This window comes from Solanum verrucosum, unplaced genomic scaffold (genome assembly GCF_900185275.1).
Source record: "Solanum verrucosum unplaced genomic scaffold, falcon-dt-bn FXZP01000267.1, whole genome shotgun sequence".
Lineage (NCBI taxonomy): Eukaryota > Viridiplantae > Streptophyta > Magnoliopsida > Solanales > Solanaceae > Solanum > Solanum verrucosum.
In genome coordinates this window covers 568,704-585,748 of record NW_026019869.1, presented here as the reverse complement: position 1 = coordinate 585,748, position 17,045 = coordinate 568,704, and the positions used below count along the sequence as shown (strand labels likewise).

Below are 17,045 nucleotides of genomic sequence, written 5' to 3'. Positions count from 1 at the left end.
GAGTGATTGTTATTATAAGTTGCTAGTATTATGAAAATTATAGGACGTTAGTCTATTGAAATTAAATTCTTTAATTGGGAGTGTTAATGAAGAAGGTAACTCATAATCACCAAAGGTTGTGGTAGGAAGATAATATTTTTATTCTAAAAAACTGAGGTTTGGGGGTTTGAGTCCTGAAAATGAAATTGCTTTTGAGGGGAGTGGTTTGTTTTTAAAATGAGATTTTTTGAAATTCAAACTAATTAGATTTCAAAGTAGATATCATATTTCTAAATGAGAAATAAAAGAGATTGCTAAGATAAGTAAGCTTGTGTTACATACTTAGAGGTACGATAAATGAGTGTCGGATTGAATTTGGACGAGTCTAGATGGGTTAAGTTGATAAATAGGTGAGTTAGTGACCCGTTTAAAAGATATTTGAGCTCAAATGGATTGGACTAAAATATGCTAAAATGTTAGTCAAAACCTGGCTGTCCAATTCTTACTAATGCTTTAGTTGATTTATTTATTCTGTATAATTTTAAGTACCTAGTTTTTTTAATAAACTATGGCTATCAATAACAGAGCTAATAAATGAATAGATCAATAATCAGTCCAAATTTAAGTAGGTTGAATAATTTTCATGACCTGTTATACGTCTTAGCTTGTGTTGTTGCATCTTGTGGGCTATTTATAGTAATTACTATTGTTACTCAAGGTGATGTCTACCTTTCTCATAAATGATGGCATCCCTCACATAATTGTTCATGTCCTCACCTTATACATTACCTTACCTAATCTTTGACTTTTGTTTTGAAATGCATGGCTTAATATTGGGACAACTAGGTTTCCAATTTACCTAGGTGACACGACCTTTTGTTTCAGTCGTACGACGTTGTCGATACATGAGGCTACATTATTAGTTTATTACTAACTCCGACGTTTGAAATGAAGTTGCCTTTTCACATTTTGTTCAGTCCAAATTTTGTGTTAAATGGTTAAATAGAATAATGTTTATAAATTTTCTATACATTAAACTCAATTAAATATATCAAAAGCCTTTTTTTTTTAAACAAGTAATTTAATTTACAACATTATCATTAAACTACACTTTTGGTATAACACTATTGGTGTGATGGATAAAGGAAAAATAATTTTAAGATAATTTTTTTAGTATTCTTTAATCTCTTATTTCGTTGTAAAGTTTGAGATAATTATCAGAATTAACAATTAAGTTATTTTTAGTATAACTTATAAAATCAGATACATTTATTGGTTGTCCGATACATTATAAATGATACATTAATTAATGAGAGAGATTCAAGAGGGGATAGAAATGTATTCGAGGGGAATAAAAATGTATCCAAGAGGATAGGGATATATCTGAGAAGAGATAAGATGTATCCGAGGGGAATAAAAATGAATCCAAGAGGATAGGGATATATCTGATAGGAGATGAGATGTATCCGATGAGGATAGAGATGTATCCGAGATAATAGGGATGTATCGAAAAAGGGATAGACATATATCTGAAAGAGAATATAGATGTATATGAGAGGGAATATAGATGTATCTAAGAGGGAATTTTATTAAATAATAGAAAATTTTAGAGATTATGATATTTTAAGTTGTATATTTATGTAATTTTTTTTTATTTGTATCTTTAAGTGATTCCGCTAAAGAGTGTCCGAATGAATCCCTCGATCCAGCCAGGCTTGGGTTGTCTTGTTGATGTGTGAAACTGCTAATGATTTGTCGACACACAGCGCTATAGATGGTATTATAATTTGATAACATCAAACAACATTTGTCCTTATCCAAATTCATAGAAACAACAATATATGTATATCTATTACGTACGTACACTTCTGCACTAGTTTAGCTCATCATCATCATCGTCTAGTTGATGAAAACTCATCCCTAGTTGTACCCCAAACATGACGTTCATAGCTCATCTTGAAATCATAATTAAGTGAATCAAAGTTTAATATTTCACTTTAAATTCTTAAATGAAATAGTCATGTACGTAATTTATAATATTAGAATAGGTAAAACTTTTAAATTCAGTTTTATCAATATTCACCAATCACTCGTTATAATAAATTGTTGATGAGAACGATAACATATATCAAATTTAGATGAGAGTTCTGAATTTCTTATAAAGTTTGTGCAATTCTTCTCTCTTTGATAAAGACATGGGGTATAAAATGTAAACAACATATCATGATTACCAAAAAATTAATCATGAATCGATCTCGGCTATATATTTAGCCGAACTCAACCTAATAACGAGTTGAATTGAATAAGTCACAAAGAAAAAAAAAATTACTTTCTTTGCTCCAATTTACATGATAAGCTTTAGTTTCTAAAAGAAAGACAATTTTTTTTATATTTAGAGTAATAATTTAACTTAAAAAATATTCTCTTTATTTACTTTTACTTGTCACTTATTCTAAAAATATATTTTCGATTTTACTTGTCACTTTTGACATATAAAAAATAATAGTTTTTTTTCCATGTTTTACTCTTAGCATTAAATACTTATTCTCCAAATCATTTCAATGACTTAATACTAAACATCATTTAACATGGATAGTATAGCAAAACCTATATCAATAATTATTTTCTTAATGGGTGTGCCATAGTGACAGGGGCGGAACTACATGAAGCGAATGAACCCCTTCGTCGAAAAATTACACTATATATATATATATGATCGATTTACTGATTTACATGTATATATTTAATAATGAACCTCCTCAGCATAAGCTAAAGACTTGGTTCAGTGGTAAAGTGGGTTCAAGATTCAACCAACTCTTCTTGGCTTTGCGAGATTGTCTGGGTAGCCTCTTTTTTTTTTTTTTATCACATTTTAGCTTGCTGCGTGCTTACTTATTTTTTGAATCCCCTCAATGAAAATCCTGCATCCGCCGTTGCATAGTGACAATTAAAGAGTCCGGCACTAAACTGGACACTTTTTGAACCCTAAACACCAAAAGGGACCCTATCTAAAAACACATACCAAAATGGACAATTCGCCCATTTATGGGCGAACTACAACTACCATCTTTTAACGATGTAGTCTCTGACTCCAAATTCATCCAAACTAATATTATACAAATCTTAAAGGTAGTTCACCCACAAATGAACGAACTATAATTCTTTTTGTTAACCCCACTCACGTAAATCTATATCTCTTTCTTCAACAATAAATATGAGTTATTCACTCAACTTTTTCATATTCATCTTCTACTTTTTCATACTTTATATTTTGACTTTTGAAATTTGATAGTCATGTCTTAACAATCCGAAAAGTACGTATATTCAGTTGAACCAGATGTTTGTAAATGCAAAGAGTATTGTAAAATAAAAAACATCAAGGACTCCAAGAAATTTCGATTGTGAGTTTTAGAGTTGTGCACATTCAGTAGTAAAAAAAAATTAAGTTGTCTACTTTAAAATATTTGGATATTTCCTTGATTTCTTATTTCTGAAAAATGATGGATTTTATTCTTAATTAAATTATATCTTATAAATTAAAACGAAGAAAACCATAAACAAGCAAATTATGCGAGTTATATTTTCATAAACCAATTTGTTATTTTTTGGAACCCCAGGATAACCCGCAACTGCTACAATCTCTGTCACAATCTTTGCCCTTCGGGTGAGCACTCTGTGGTTAACACTTTGTGCGCACTGGATAAACCTCCACTGTGTAATAACCTACAAACCACACCAAAAATATAAACCGCACTAGGCGTTATTGGTATATATACCATCATCTACTTTAAATATTGAATCCATGCTCCCAAAAAAGAAAGAAATGTCCATTTCCTAACATTTTACACAATGCTTCCCTATAAACTCATTAGTTTAATCACCCTTTTCTTCTTCTTCACTTGTTCTCTCTTAATTCCCCCTTCTTCTTCTTCTTCAGGTGTTTTATCATCCATTACAAAAGACCATGAAACTCTTCTTTACACTCTCTCTCTTTACCTGAATTCCCCTCCACAACTCACCAATCTCCTCCTCGATTTGAGCGCGTCTTACTCGTGGATGGATTGTTCCAATTCCTCTACTCATCGTTCAATTTCCTGCAATTCCCCTTTATGCTCTGCTATTGGATCTCGCGCTTGTGCTAAGTGTTTTCACGATGATTGTTCCACTAGCCCTTGTGTTCTCTCTCCGTTAAACTCCGTTACTCATAAATCCTCTACTGGCAAAGCTATTGTTGAATCCATAGCTTTGCCGGTTACCGACGGGAGGAATCCAGGTCAACTTAGGGGTTTTTCTGAGTTTTTTTGTCTTGCTCGAAGAAATCTTTGCTTAAAGGACTTACCAAAGGTGTAGCCGGTTTAGCCGGGTTAGGCCGGTCCAGATTCTCCCTCACTACTCAGGTTCAAATCACTGTGATTAATTCGGATTCACTCTACGTGGGTTCTATTTTGGGAAAACACTTCAATTGGACATTTTTAGGAATTGCTAAAATTTCTAATAATCACAATTTTTTGATATTATATTACTTTACGTAATTTAGAACTTAGAAGTAACGTAAATATTTATTTTAAGAGGATCAATGAACTCAATATCATACTAATTCCTTGTCTCTTTTAGGTTCAAAAGGGATATAGCTAGTATTTTACCTTTTTAAGCAATAAATTGTTATTTTTTCTACTAAAACTTTTTAATTTTAATTTACTCTTGTTTTGTCCATTTATGGCGGTGTTAATCAAGTGACACGTTTAAGGAGAAAAAGAAAAAAAAACTTTGGATAGATACTTTAATGAATTATGTTACTTCCTTCGTCAAATTGTTATACTTACTCAATTTAATATTTTCAAAAACTGTAATTTAAAATACATTATATCTTCTATTCACCGACTTAAAATCTTGAATTTTATCTTACGCAGGTCAGCACTTCTTTTTCGTCTACACGCACTTTTGCGCTATGTTTATCCGGTTCACCGTCTGCTCCTGGAGTAGCTTTCTTCGGTTCAGCCGGACCGTATTACCTTTTACCCGAAATTGACCTCTCAAAAACCCTTCGTTACACCCCACTTATACCGAACCCGGTTCATTCTGACTATTTCATTAATTTGACCTCTATAAAAGTCAACGGAGTTACCGTACAATTGAACCAGAATATCTCAGCCGTTGATCAACAAGGATTTGGTGGGACCAAGCTGAGCACCATAACTCCATACACTACATTACAGAGTAACATCTACAATGCATTCTCTGAGACATTTGTAAATGAATCTGCTAAGCTCAACCTCACAGTAACAAATCCTGTGGAACCATTTAAGGTTTGTTATAATGCAGATGAGGTACTGGATACGAAGGTAGGACCGACTGTTCCAACCGTTGATCTTGTGATGGACAATGATGATGTGTTCTGGAGGATATTTGGATCGAATTCGATGGTTAGGATTGCACGAGATGGCATTGATGTGTGGTGTTTAGGGTTTTTGGACGGTGGGATTAAGACTGAAACATCGATCATAATTGGAGGACATCAAATGGAGAATAATTTATTGCAATTTGATTTGGAACAAGAAAAATTAGGATTTAGTTCTTCAGTTTTGGCTTATAGTACCTCATGTTCCAATTTCAACTTTACTACTAGTAGTAATTTAAGTTGAACAGTTTACATTTTTGATGAATTTTTTTTTAATAGTTTCTTTGTACTTTTTAATGAATCATGTTGTGGGATTTGCAATATTTGTTTCAAGAATTTTATTTTAATACTTGAATTTTTTTTTTTACATTGTATTAAGAAGAACAATATATGAATTATACTATATTTACAGTAAAGTATAGTAATATTAAGAACAAATACGAGGAAATTCTTAATTATTTTTACTTCTCTAACATGATACGCCAATATAATAAAAGTAGTGATGAGAAGATAATCGAAGGTAATATTACACTCTTTCTCAGAGGTAGAATCATGATTTGAAGTTTATGTGTTCTTAATTTTAAGATATGAGAACAACCTCAACCCAATATATAATAAATATATGATGTGATTTTACAATGTTTGCCTAGTATTATATGTTGGGAGCTATGGAAATCGAGATGCATTAGTAGATTTGAAGGGGTCAATATTCGGTTAGGTAAGTAATTGATCAAATTACCTACTTGATGAAGATGTCACTTCATATTCAAGATCCATTTTGTGTGACACTTTTTGGATTTCAAGATTCAAAAGAGTAATCTGGAGCAAGCCAAGCTCCCAGGTCTCGCTTTTGCGAATCATGAGGTATAAATATTTATTGTTAATGATATCATAAAATATATATCCCCTTCGTTCCATTTTGTGTGACACTTTTCGGATTTCAAGATTCAAACAAGTCTATCTTTGACCGTAATTTTTTTTATAGATTTTTAAAACATTTTGAATTTTCAATTATTGTGACTTATAGTACTTTTTACGTAGTTTACAAATATATAAATTTTAGGGAAAATAGTCTGAAATATATCCGAACTTTGATCGAAATTGCAGTAACGATACCAAACTTTGAAAATGACCTTTTACCCCCTACACTATTTAATAATGTATTTTAAAGGTATATATGCCCACGTGGACATCATAAATATTACATAATTACAAATAATAACGTGTTCACGTGGGCACATAAATACCTTTTAAATACACTATTAAATAGTGCAGGGGGTAAAAGGTCCTCCATAAAATTTGGTATCGTAACAACAATTTCGGCCAAAGTTGGAGTATTTTTCAAACCCTTTTCCCTAAATTTTATTTCAAAAGAATTAAAGATTCCATGAGCAAATTCCCGGTCAAACTTAAACTGTTTGACTCTCGAAAAACGAAAAGTGTCACATAAATTAGGACAGAGAGAGTGTATATATATATTGATTTTGTATTAGGGAAACGAAGTTATCAGCCTTAATGATACCGATACAGTATATGATACCGATTTAGTATTAGTTAAACGAAATTATCAGCCTTAATGATACTAATACAATATATGATACCGATTTGGTATCAATTAAGCGAAATTAATTTGTGTGGGGGGGGGGGGGAGGGAGGGGGTATATAGTGTAATTATTTAGTGGGTATGAATGTAAATGGGTATATGTTTGTAATTAGTGGCTATTTGCTTAGTTTCCCCTAGAATCAATAGAGATAATTTGATGATGGGATTAGACGATTTGGGCTTTTGGGCTGATTGTTGAATATCTTAAGCTTGTAAATGGGCTGGGAAATGGACAGATTTTCATGACCTCTTTCCTTCTTTAAATTAAGTAAAAATTAGGCAAATGACATAGTATAAGAAACAAATTACTTCCTTTCCCTACTCTTTCATTAATTACCAAAAATCCCTTTTTTTAGTGTTTTTCAGATACATAATATAGCAGTGTGGATACTTAATATAGCAGTGCGGATACTTTAATAACGGGCGGATACTTAAATTATTAAGTTGTTAGCAGCACAGATACTTAATTAACGGGCGGTGCATAATATAGCAGCGCGGATACTTTAATTAATAACGGGCGGATACTTAAATTATTAAGTTGTTAGCAGCACGGATACTTAATTAACGGGCGGTGCATAATATAGCAGCGCGGATACTTTAATTAATAACGGGCGGATACTTAAATTATTAAGTTGTTAGCAGCACGGATACTTAATTAACGGGTGGATGCATAATATAGCAGCGCATATACTTTAATTAAAAACGGGCGGATACTTAAACTAATAAAGTATCCGGTTAAGTTGAATTGGGGGAAAATAAGGGATTTTTGTATTTTAGTAAAAGAGTAGGGAATTATTGAGAATAGGTAAAGAAGTGTTGTGTATTTAAGTAATTTTTCCTTAAATTAATTTGTTTGATCTTTTAATTTAATAGCTAGTATAATATATATTATATAAAAAGTTTAGTAAATAACAATCTTTAAATAATGTAACAACAATCTATTTTAAAGAAGATGACAATGAAGTAAAAATATTGGTGTTGATAATACATTAGTATTTTTAAGAAAGAGTGAAAACGATAATAGTAATATTAAGAATAATAATAATATAGTAATAAATAAAAAATAGCAGTGAAGTATAAAGTATAACACTTATTAAAAGTATATAAGTTCAAGGAAATAAATTAGTAGAAAGGAGGGACAAAATTGGGTGTCAATACCTTCCAGTAACACTGCTGGCATAGCAACAATACACACTAATTTTTCTCTGAGCTTTTTGCTTTTCAAAGAGAGGCAAGTCAAAGAACGTGACCATGTAACGGTGGACATTGGAGATGATATTAGTGTCAACTCTGTGGTTCATTACAAGAAAGAAACCTTGACTCTTGCACGCTTCACCAACAAGCCTAGATGCTTGTTGACTAGGTCAATAAGGGGAACAAGAAGTTCTTGTGCTACAACACAAGCATTCTCGTCATCCGTCCGTATGTATTGTATGGAAATGTTGGACTCATATTTCATATGGGATGCATAAAAATCAATGGTTTTTCCTCATCTAGCATAGGTGATTACACTATCAATGGCCATTGCATGAAAGGGTTTTTTTTTTTTTCTTTCTTGTGCAATGAGCCACAAGAGGGAAAAGGAAGAAGAAGTAGTTCATTGAGAGGAGAAAAAGTGAAGGATTATATAGGGCTTAGTGGTGCTTAAACTTTGTATAGAAGTCCGTATGTTATTTGATCAGATTTTAAAAAAAGGACATATTTTCAAAGATGTATTTGACCATAGATTTAAAAAAATAAATTATTTCCCAAGATATGTTTGATAATAGATTTTGAAATTTTTTCCTTATAAAGTTTTTCAAGTATAAAAAATGGGTCCAAACTGTTTTCTGAGAAGAGCTTAATAATGCTTAAGCTAGGTCGTTTTCCCTATGCATTTGGTACTTAAACTACGTTGTTTAATGTTTAAACTACGTTGTTTTACTTAGTCTAAGCCTAATAATATAGTCAGACACTAGCCAGAACCCTCATTCTCCTAAAATCATCTAACTTAGAACAAAAAGAAGAGAAAAAAGGCGATAACTTTCCCAAAAACAAGCAGAGGTCTTCTTCAAGTTCAGCCCCGAAATCCAAAGAAATTTCTCCGTAGTTTTCGTCACTTGGTATGTGGGATTTTACTAGTGGGTTCCTTTTACCCATTAGGTCCCTAGAATTCAGTCAGGCCTTCAATTTCTCATAAATTGTTCAGACCTAGAGTTTCCAAAACCTTGGTGGTTCATTGTGATTTTAGCTGCTTTAGTTTCCACGATCTAAATAACATGTCTCTTGGAATATTTGCATAGTTCCATGAATAGAATTTAGAACCTTAGCTTGTATTAACTATCAACACTCATGAATTATATTTGCTAGGTAGATTAGTCAGAAAATCATGCTTTAGAACTCGAACGCCATATCTTTTAATATATTTATATTGCACTCTCAGATAACATGTCAGTATTTTTGAGCCACTCAGTACTTCAGTTGCATTTTAGCTTTACATTCAATTGGGGGTAGACTTAGCACCGAGTTGGACTAGAGTTCAGCATACCCTCAAAGTCCCAAAATTACGTGCCAACGTAGGTCCAGAAGTCCCCTCTGTTGGGCATCAATTTTTAGTGATCACGCCACAGTCATGCCTTTATACCCCTGGCAAGGTATATTGCGTCCTCTTGATACATCGAACTTCACGTTTAGCTCATGTGGTTTATGTTGGTTAATAGTAGCTCCCACAATCATACTCTTATTTCATTGACCATGTTATCAACATTTACTGCAATATTCAGTTCAATATGTTATCTTCATGATTAGTACTTGATCATTGCATCTAGCTCAGTTTTCAGTTATACTTCAGTACAACCTACTGCCATGCTCATTCTATATTGTCAGTATTACATTGTTTTGTTTATATCGTTCATCTTAGTATCTATATCTTGCATGCTCAGTACATTCAAAGTATTGACACATACTTTGCGCTACATCGTTTTATGATGTAGGTTCAGGCGCTTAGCATCCAGATCATGCTTAGTACGATTTCTAGCCCATACTCAACAATTTCAATAGTGAGTCCTTATAGTCCAAAGGCGTTTCTTTATGTCTGGTTCAGTTAGTTTACTTTCAGTATTTCTGTAATTTTTTTGAGGTAGATGGGGACTTGTCCCAACAACTCATCAGTAGTAGAGGCTTTCAGACCTAGAGTCAGTGTTAAGTGTTTTGGGGTTGTTTTCCCCCAGATATTCATATATATATTTGAGGAAATACATAAAATCCTCCTCAAACTTGTCCGCAAAACTCACTTTAGCACTATAACTTTACGGATGTTTAAGTACCCCCTTAAAAAACTTTCAAGTGAATTAAATACCACCTTAATGGCTGACGTGACAAATAAAAAAGTTTTAGGTGCGTAAATAGCAAGATTTTTTTAAAAAAAATAAGTGGGTCTCACTTTGTCTTCATTCAACGCATGTTTCATCTCCTTTCTCTCAAATTGTTTAGTTCTCTCTCTATTTCCGCGACGGCCGGACCTCCGAAAAACAATCTTGATGGCAATCATAGACAAACATGAAGGACCTCACTGCCACTCCCTTCATCACTGCTCTGCAAAGAGACTAGATGTCGTGAAACCATCAGATCTTGCCAAAAAATTTCACCACGCCGATGAATTGGACAAAACGCCGGGCATTCCTTTTTCTTGGATTTCTTTCATTCTTCCTATTTTATTTTGTCTTTTTATGTGTATTCATTTTTTTGGCAACCATGGTAAAAGGTTTGAAAACCTTCAGATCTGTCAATTTTGAGCCTAATATAAGACTCTTGTAATTGTCGTTGAAGCAGTCGCCGATAGTTGCCATTGAAGCACTAGCAACTCTTGTTCAATGATGATAATATATGTATCACTCCTTTTCTCTGTTTTACATAATATTTGTTAAATTATTAGAAATCATGTTGTGTGTTAGTTTTCTACCCTAGGGAACTTTAATTTTAGCATTATAATGGATAAGATGGAACAATAAAGAAGATGAGTGAACAGGGAAAATGAGAACAAAAAGTAATATGGAAGAAATAAAAAGAAATGAAAACTAAATACAAAAAATGACATGGAAAAAAGAAAGAAATGAAAACTAAATTATTTCACCATATGACGTGTTGTCAACGTGGCACCGAGGTGGCGCACGAGTATATCACCTCCCAACTGTGAAACTGGAATAATATATATAAGGTGGTATTTAATTCACTTGAAAGTTTTTTAAGGGGGTATTTAAACGTCCATAAAGTTATAGTGCTAAAATGAGTTTTGCAGACAAATTTGAGGGGAATTTTATGTATTTCCTCTATATATTTTCATTTCTAGTCCTTTAGTTTTGACTCATTTATTAGTTATGCTTCCCGCTTATCTCAGTTATATATTCATTATGCTTGTGATATGCCAGACTCAGGGTTAGCTTGGGTCATTTGTGATCCTAGGTCCCGTGTTACATCTAGGGGGTAGCCTCGGGGCATGACAATATTGATGTTTAGAACACTAGTGCGTATAACAAGATTTACATACGCTTATGATTGCATATCATATTTTGTTAGAATCTTGGATGAGAAAAGAATTGCGTCTGCAATAAATTTCCATTACAGGCCTCGAAACAATTACTTAAGAGTTATTCAATGTTCATCATTTTAGAGCAACTACAAAGTTAGAGAATCAGTGTCATTTGATATGCTTGAAATGAGAAAAAAATTGTTCATAGTTTTTCATTCAAATAACTTCCATTAATGGTCTTATAATATTAGAAAGTGATTCTTCTTAGCTAAAATCTAGATCATACAACACTTACGCCGAGTTCCCTCTTTTTTCCCTTAACTAATTTTTTTTTTTGAAAAAATTATTAGAAGTCAAGAAGGACCTGAGCGAAGATTTCCACGCTTCTTGGTTTTTTACATTGTCCGGAGACATAAAATCCTCTTGAAACACTGCTCAATAAAAGAAACAATTTCCAACGCCATTTAACATGAAGTTGAAGATAAAATTCTTGTTACTTGAAAATTAGAGCATAAAGGAAAATGACAAACAAGATCCTCTGGCAATATATAATATGTGCTTTACATATGAATTACTCCCTCCGTCCACAATTGTTTGTCAGGGTAAGGTCATGCACACCCCTTAAGGAAAATTTAATACAAGGTGTAGTTTGACTAATATAACCCTACTGTACAAAGAATACCAAAAGTTCACATAACTTTTCAATTGCACTATACTATCATTAAGGGCAGAATTAGAAAAAAGTGACTAATTATTTCTTGATTGTTTAAATTGACAATTAATCTTGGACATCTATTTTTAGTATACCTGCCAAACAATTGTGGATGGAGGGAGTAGTTGTTGTCATAATGTATCGATATTGCAAAAAGAACACTCTTTATAAATAGGTACAAAACAGGTACTCCTAAGTCCTATCCCACAAGGAATGGCGGGTCATAGTGTCATAGTCAACGCATCCAAATTTTTGTGTGAATATGGACATTAGTTCTTATTTTTTTTTTTTTTTTTTGGTATATCCAAATTATAGAAACTTTCCTAGAAATCACAATAGTTATAACTAGAACGATACAAAAGTAGAGTTGTTTAAACGAAGTTGTCATCAAAAGAAAAAACTGTTTGACTCATTGGTACTAGATAACTCTATTCATCAAGGCATAGACAGGTATAAAAAAATCACCTAGTGTTTTTTATTTGATTTTGAACCTCATGGTTCTCAATCCAGTTTTCCATCTCATCCTCATCGCTTGAAATCTCTTATGCTACAGCATGTTATAGTTAATGAATAAAACAATAAGGTCGACCCTTTTGCTGGTTTAGCCTACATTTAAAGTTGCATCAAGGCATAGAAAAGAAGCATTTGTTCAACCAAAAGAAAATACCAAGGACATAAAGACAAACTTGGTCAAGAGGAGACCGACATGGAGCAATTAAGAGGAGGCAGGGAAAAACGTAAAGGAACAAGAAAAAACTGAAAGGCTACCATGTTGTAATGACAAGCACAGCTTCCAGAGATTTTATCACCTATCCTGTATTGAACATTGTTTGCACATTAGATGCACGTAGATACTCAAAAACAGCACATAGGAATTTTGTTTCTACTTACTCTGATAATGACGTTAAGACGGTTGCATCCTTCAATATATTCAACATCTTCCTCAATTTGCAATGCTGAAGCTTCAAGAGATTCTTTCCGGTGCCCAATCAACTTAATCTGTTTCAGCGTTGGAATATCTGCGAAACTAAGGGGGATCTCCTTGAGCTTGTCACAATATTGAATAACAAGTGTTTCAAGCATAGGAAAGGATTCCTCCGAGGCATCCCATGTTGAGATACCTAACATCACCAGTTTCAAGAACTTAAGTTTATGGAACGTGATATCTCCAAGGCACCACTCTCTGTTGCAAACAATACCAGTCCACTCCCGTATTTCGAAATACTCCAGGCTTGGTAGTCCGGCAATGAAGGGAATCACGCTTTCTATACGAGGCCCTGATAGTTTCAACTTCTTCAAACTTGAAGGCAACTGTAACCCGGATAGAAATAGGGAACGCTCAAAGGAAAGGGTAAGTATTTGCAGACTCTCCATTTTGAGACAAATCTCTGGAGAATTTCTATCGCTCTGAATAAAGATGTCGAGTTCTCGAAGATTAGGACACCTCTGTAACAACACATCCACAATATCCTCCATAATCTCAACTTCCTTTAATATCCTCAAATTTTCCAATTTAGAAGATTCTTCAAACATCCCTTGCTTATTGTTGTTCAAATCAAATTCAACATGATTGATCTCAACATGCCTTAATTTTTCCATTTTCCAAAAAGTTTCTGGTAACACCACAAACTCAAACAAACCTTCCACAATTAAAGTTTCTAAATGGAGTAGATGTGGTTCGGGATGAAAGTCTAATTCTTCTGCGGAAACTGCTAGGTACTTCAGGTGAATTAGTGGTTTCATTGTAGCGGACGAAACATGATGCACTCTATGAGAACTCAAATCCAAGACCTTAAGAAGTCTCACTTGTCTAATCCAATAATGACATTTTCCTTTATTTGTCATTATCAGTGACCTCAAGTGTTGGTGGAAAGGCTTCAACGTTTCAGAGCCAAGAGCTGCAAACTTGGAAATCTTATTACTGTGATTGAAGCTAACTCGACTTTCCTTCCGATCCAACTGTTGAAAGTCGCCCTTCAGAGACAACATGAACTTTTCTTGTCTACCCTTCTCCAAGCAAAAGTGAAGCACTACATCATGAACATGACAATATTTGACTTTTCCGTTATATTCTCTCTTTGAAACCATTACCACGTTACTGCTAATGAGATCCATCAAGTAATCTTCAGCTGCCTCTTCAATTATTCTCCCTGATTCAATATTCTGCATGAAGCCTTCCGCAATCCATAGACTTATCAATTTGGACACTGGAATTATTGCATCCTCCCGAAACATCCCCATGTAAAGAAGGCAGGGCTTTAAATAATCAGGTAAGTTATTGTAACTTAACTGCATAATCGAAAGACTATATCCTTCAGAATCACCAAGATACGAAAACAGAGAATCCTTAACCTCATCCCACCAAGAGGCTTCCATCTTATTCCTTTTGATAATTCCAGCTGCCAAAATAATCACCAGAGGCAGTCCTTTGCATTTTTCTGCAATTTTTCGACTCACATCTTGTAGTTCAGGAGGGCAACCTTCCTCTTGAAACACTTTTTTCTGCAACAATTTGCAACTCTCATCTACGGGGAGGAATGGAAGAGAATAAGGATCTGTATGGTACTTGATTTGCTCACCTACTTTCTCAAGTCGAGTTGTTACCATTATTCTACTTCTATTTCCAACATCAGGGAAACAATGTCTTATGTCATCCCATGCCATACCATCCCACATATCATCCAACACAATGAGGTATCTCTTTCCTATTAAGTTTCTCCTCAACATGTCAGCAAGAACGTCATCCTTATCTCCCTTGTCCTTGGAACCGGTAACTTGACTGAAAATATCTTGTAATAGCTCTCTCCGGTTATATGTTTGGGAAACACTGCACCATGCTCTAACATCGAAGCAAGAAAAAATTCTGTCATTATTGTACACCTTTCTAGCAATAGTCGTTTTCCCTTGCCCTCCCATGCCTACAATTGAAATGACATTTATCTCATTTGGACCTTTAATCAGATATTGAATTATTTTTTCTGCTTCATTCTTAAAACCAACTATCACCTCATCATTCACAGGATTCCTATGTTGAGTTGGCAGATGCTTAGATGGTTCTACCACAGAGAAGGGCTTAAGAGGAAAGTTCTGAAACCTCATCTCTGTCACCCTCGCACGAATATGCTTGATCTCTTTTATGATCGCTGGAAGTGAACAAAAAGTATGCGAAAGAGCATTATACTGAACAAGAATAGAGTCGACGGATACTTCTGCTTCATATGCCAAATTGACAGTATGCCTCAGAAGATCTTTAAAAACTTCTTCATGTTTATGCTGCACCTTCACGACATCTCTGAAAACAAGTGTTAGAGATGAAAGCTCTATCTCTAAAATGGTTGTGAGAGATGAAAACTCTTTCTCTAAAGCAGATTTAGATTTCGACATCTCATTCAGTTTGCTTAAAAGAGAATCCAGAAAGCTCAATCCACCAAAGGTGGGGAACTTAGATAGAGTAAATTTTAAGGATTTGTAGTATGTCTCAACTTGTGCCTTCAGATCTTCAGTTTTCTCCAATAACCGTATCGAGCAAAGACTTATCTTGCTAGTGTCATCTTTGTTTATAGAGTTAGGAAGAAGCTTTTGAATTACATATAGAATATCACCCGCTATAGCTCCAACCTTTTCCATAATCTCATTCAACCAATTACCATTGATAACATGATTTGACACATCAGCATCAAGTAAAACCAACAAGAACTCTATTGCCACATCAATATTTTGAGCAGAGTTATTATTAGGAAAGTTCTCGAGTTTTTTGTTTCTGAGATACATCAGTAGACTTTGGAGATGATGTGAATATCCTTTCGGTAATTTCTTGTTCTTGAAAGTTTTTGATTGAGTAAACTTTGAAGCCTTTAGTTCACCAAGAAAAATCTTCTTCATTTCCAACTCCACTAACACAATCAAACATAACAGATACGGAGGTTTACTCAAGATATCAAATATTTCATATTCATCCTCATCTGTATCTGTTTCATCTGAATCCCATTTATCTTCATCCTCATCTGAATCCCTTTCATATTCATCCTCACCTATGCATGTATTATTTAAATTAACATAAAGGTCAAAACAAAATTGTCCTACATTGTCAGCCATGAACTGAACTCGTGTCTCCAGACCATTCAACTTCTCATTGTCAACATAATCATTTATCTCTGTGGCATATAAGTATCTCAAAAATCTCATCTTCTTTTGAATGATTTTCATTTGTTTTAAAAATCGATTATACTGAATGAACCGTTCCATACACATCTGTACATCATTTAGGTTCTTGTCAAGGCAATCCATATAATCCAACATATCTGAATCATTCAACTCATAATTGTACATTAAATTGGTATTGCCTTCACTGAATTCCAGCAACTGTGATACTAGCCTTTCCACATTAAGGTTAGTTTCACATTCAACTGGAAAAACTGAGTGAAGCATTTCCACAATCAATTCGGCCTTCTCTGTGATTTTGACTAAGAAATCAAGCAAAAGAACACGATGGTACTTAATAAAGGTTCTAAAAAATCTTATCTGCATTTCAAGTGTCTCAATTTGCAGAATCTTGACTCTACTCAAATCACCTCCACTCTTGATCCTTCTTAGGTGATCTAACACATTGTCAATGTCATTTTGAGCCATCTTCCGTAGGAAAAGTAAAAAATTCCTGCAAGTTCACCAACTATAATTTTACATAGAAACTTATACTCTCATAATTAATTGGATTATGAATCTAATCCTATTCACTATTCAAATGTTTAAAAAAGAAAAAGGCATCTTAAAAGTGTTGTGACGAAAAGATGAAAAACGAAAATCTAAAATAAAGAACACCAAGTTTAACGTGGAAAAATCCTTCAAA

The 17,045-nt window shown here is 33.7% G+C and overlaps 2 protein-coding genes across 2 annotated transcripts; one reads left to right on the top strand and one right to left on the bottom strand.

The window, feature by feature from the left end:
* The first annotated feature begins 3,828 nt into the window (after window positions 1-3,828).
* On the top strand, window positions 3,829-5,621 carry LOC125818802 (probable aspartic proteinase GIP1). Its single transcript, XM_049498320.1, is given in 3 exon segments — window positions 3,829-4,276; window positions 4,279-4,376; window positions 4,890-5,621. Coding segments are annotated over 3 exon segments (1,278 nt in total).
* A 7,433-nt stretch (window positions 5,622-13,054) lies between these two features.
* On the bottom strand, window positions 13,055-16,828 carry LOC125819048 (putative late blight resistance protein homolog R1A-3). Its single transcript, XM_049498563.1, has one exon. It carries the CDS (start codon window positions 16,826-16,828, stop codon window positions 13,055-13,057), a length of 3,774 nt encoding a protein of 1,257 aa, XP_049354520.1.
* Between the last annotated feature and the right edge of the window lie 217 nt (window positions 16,829-17,045).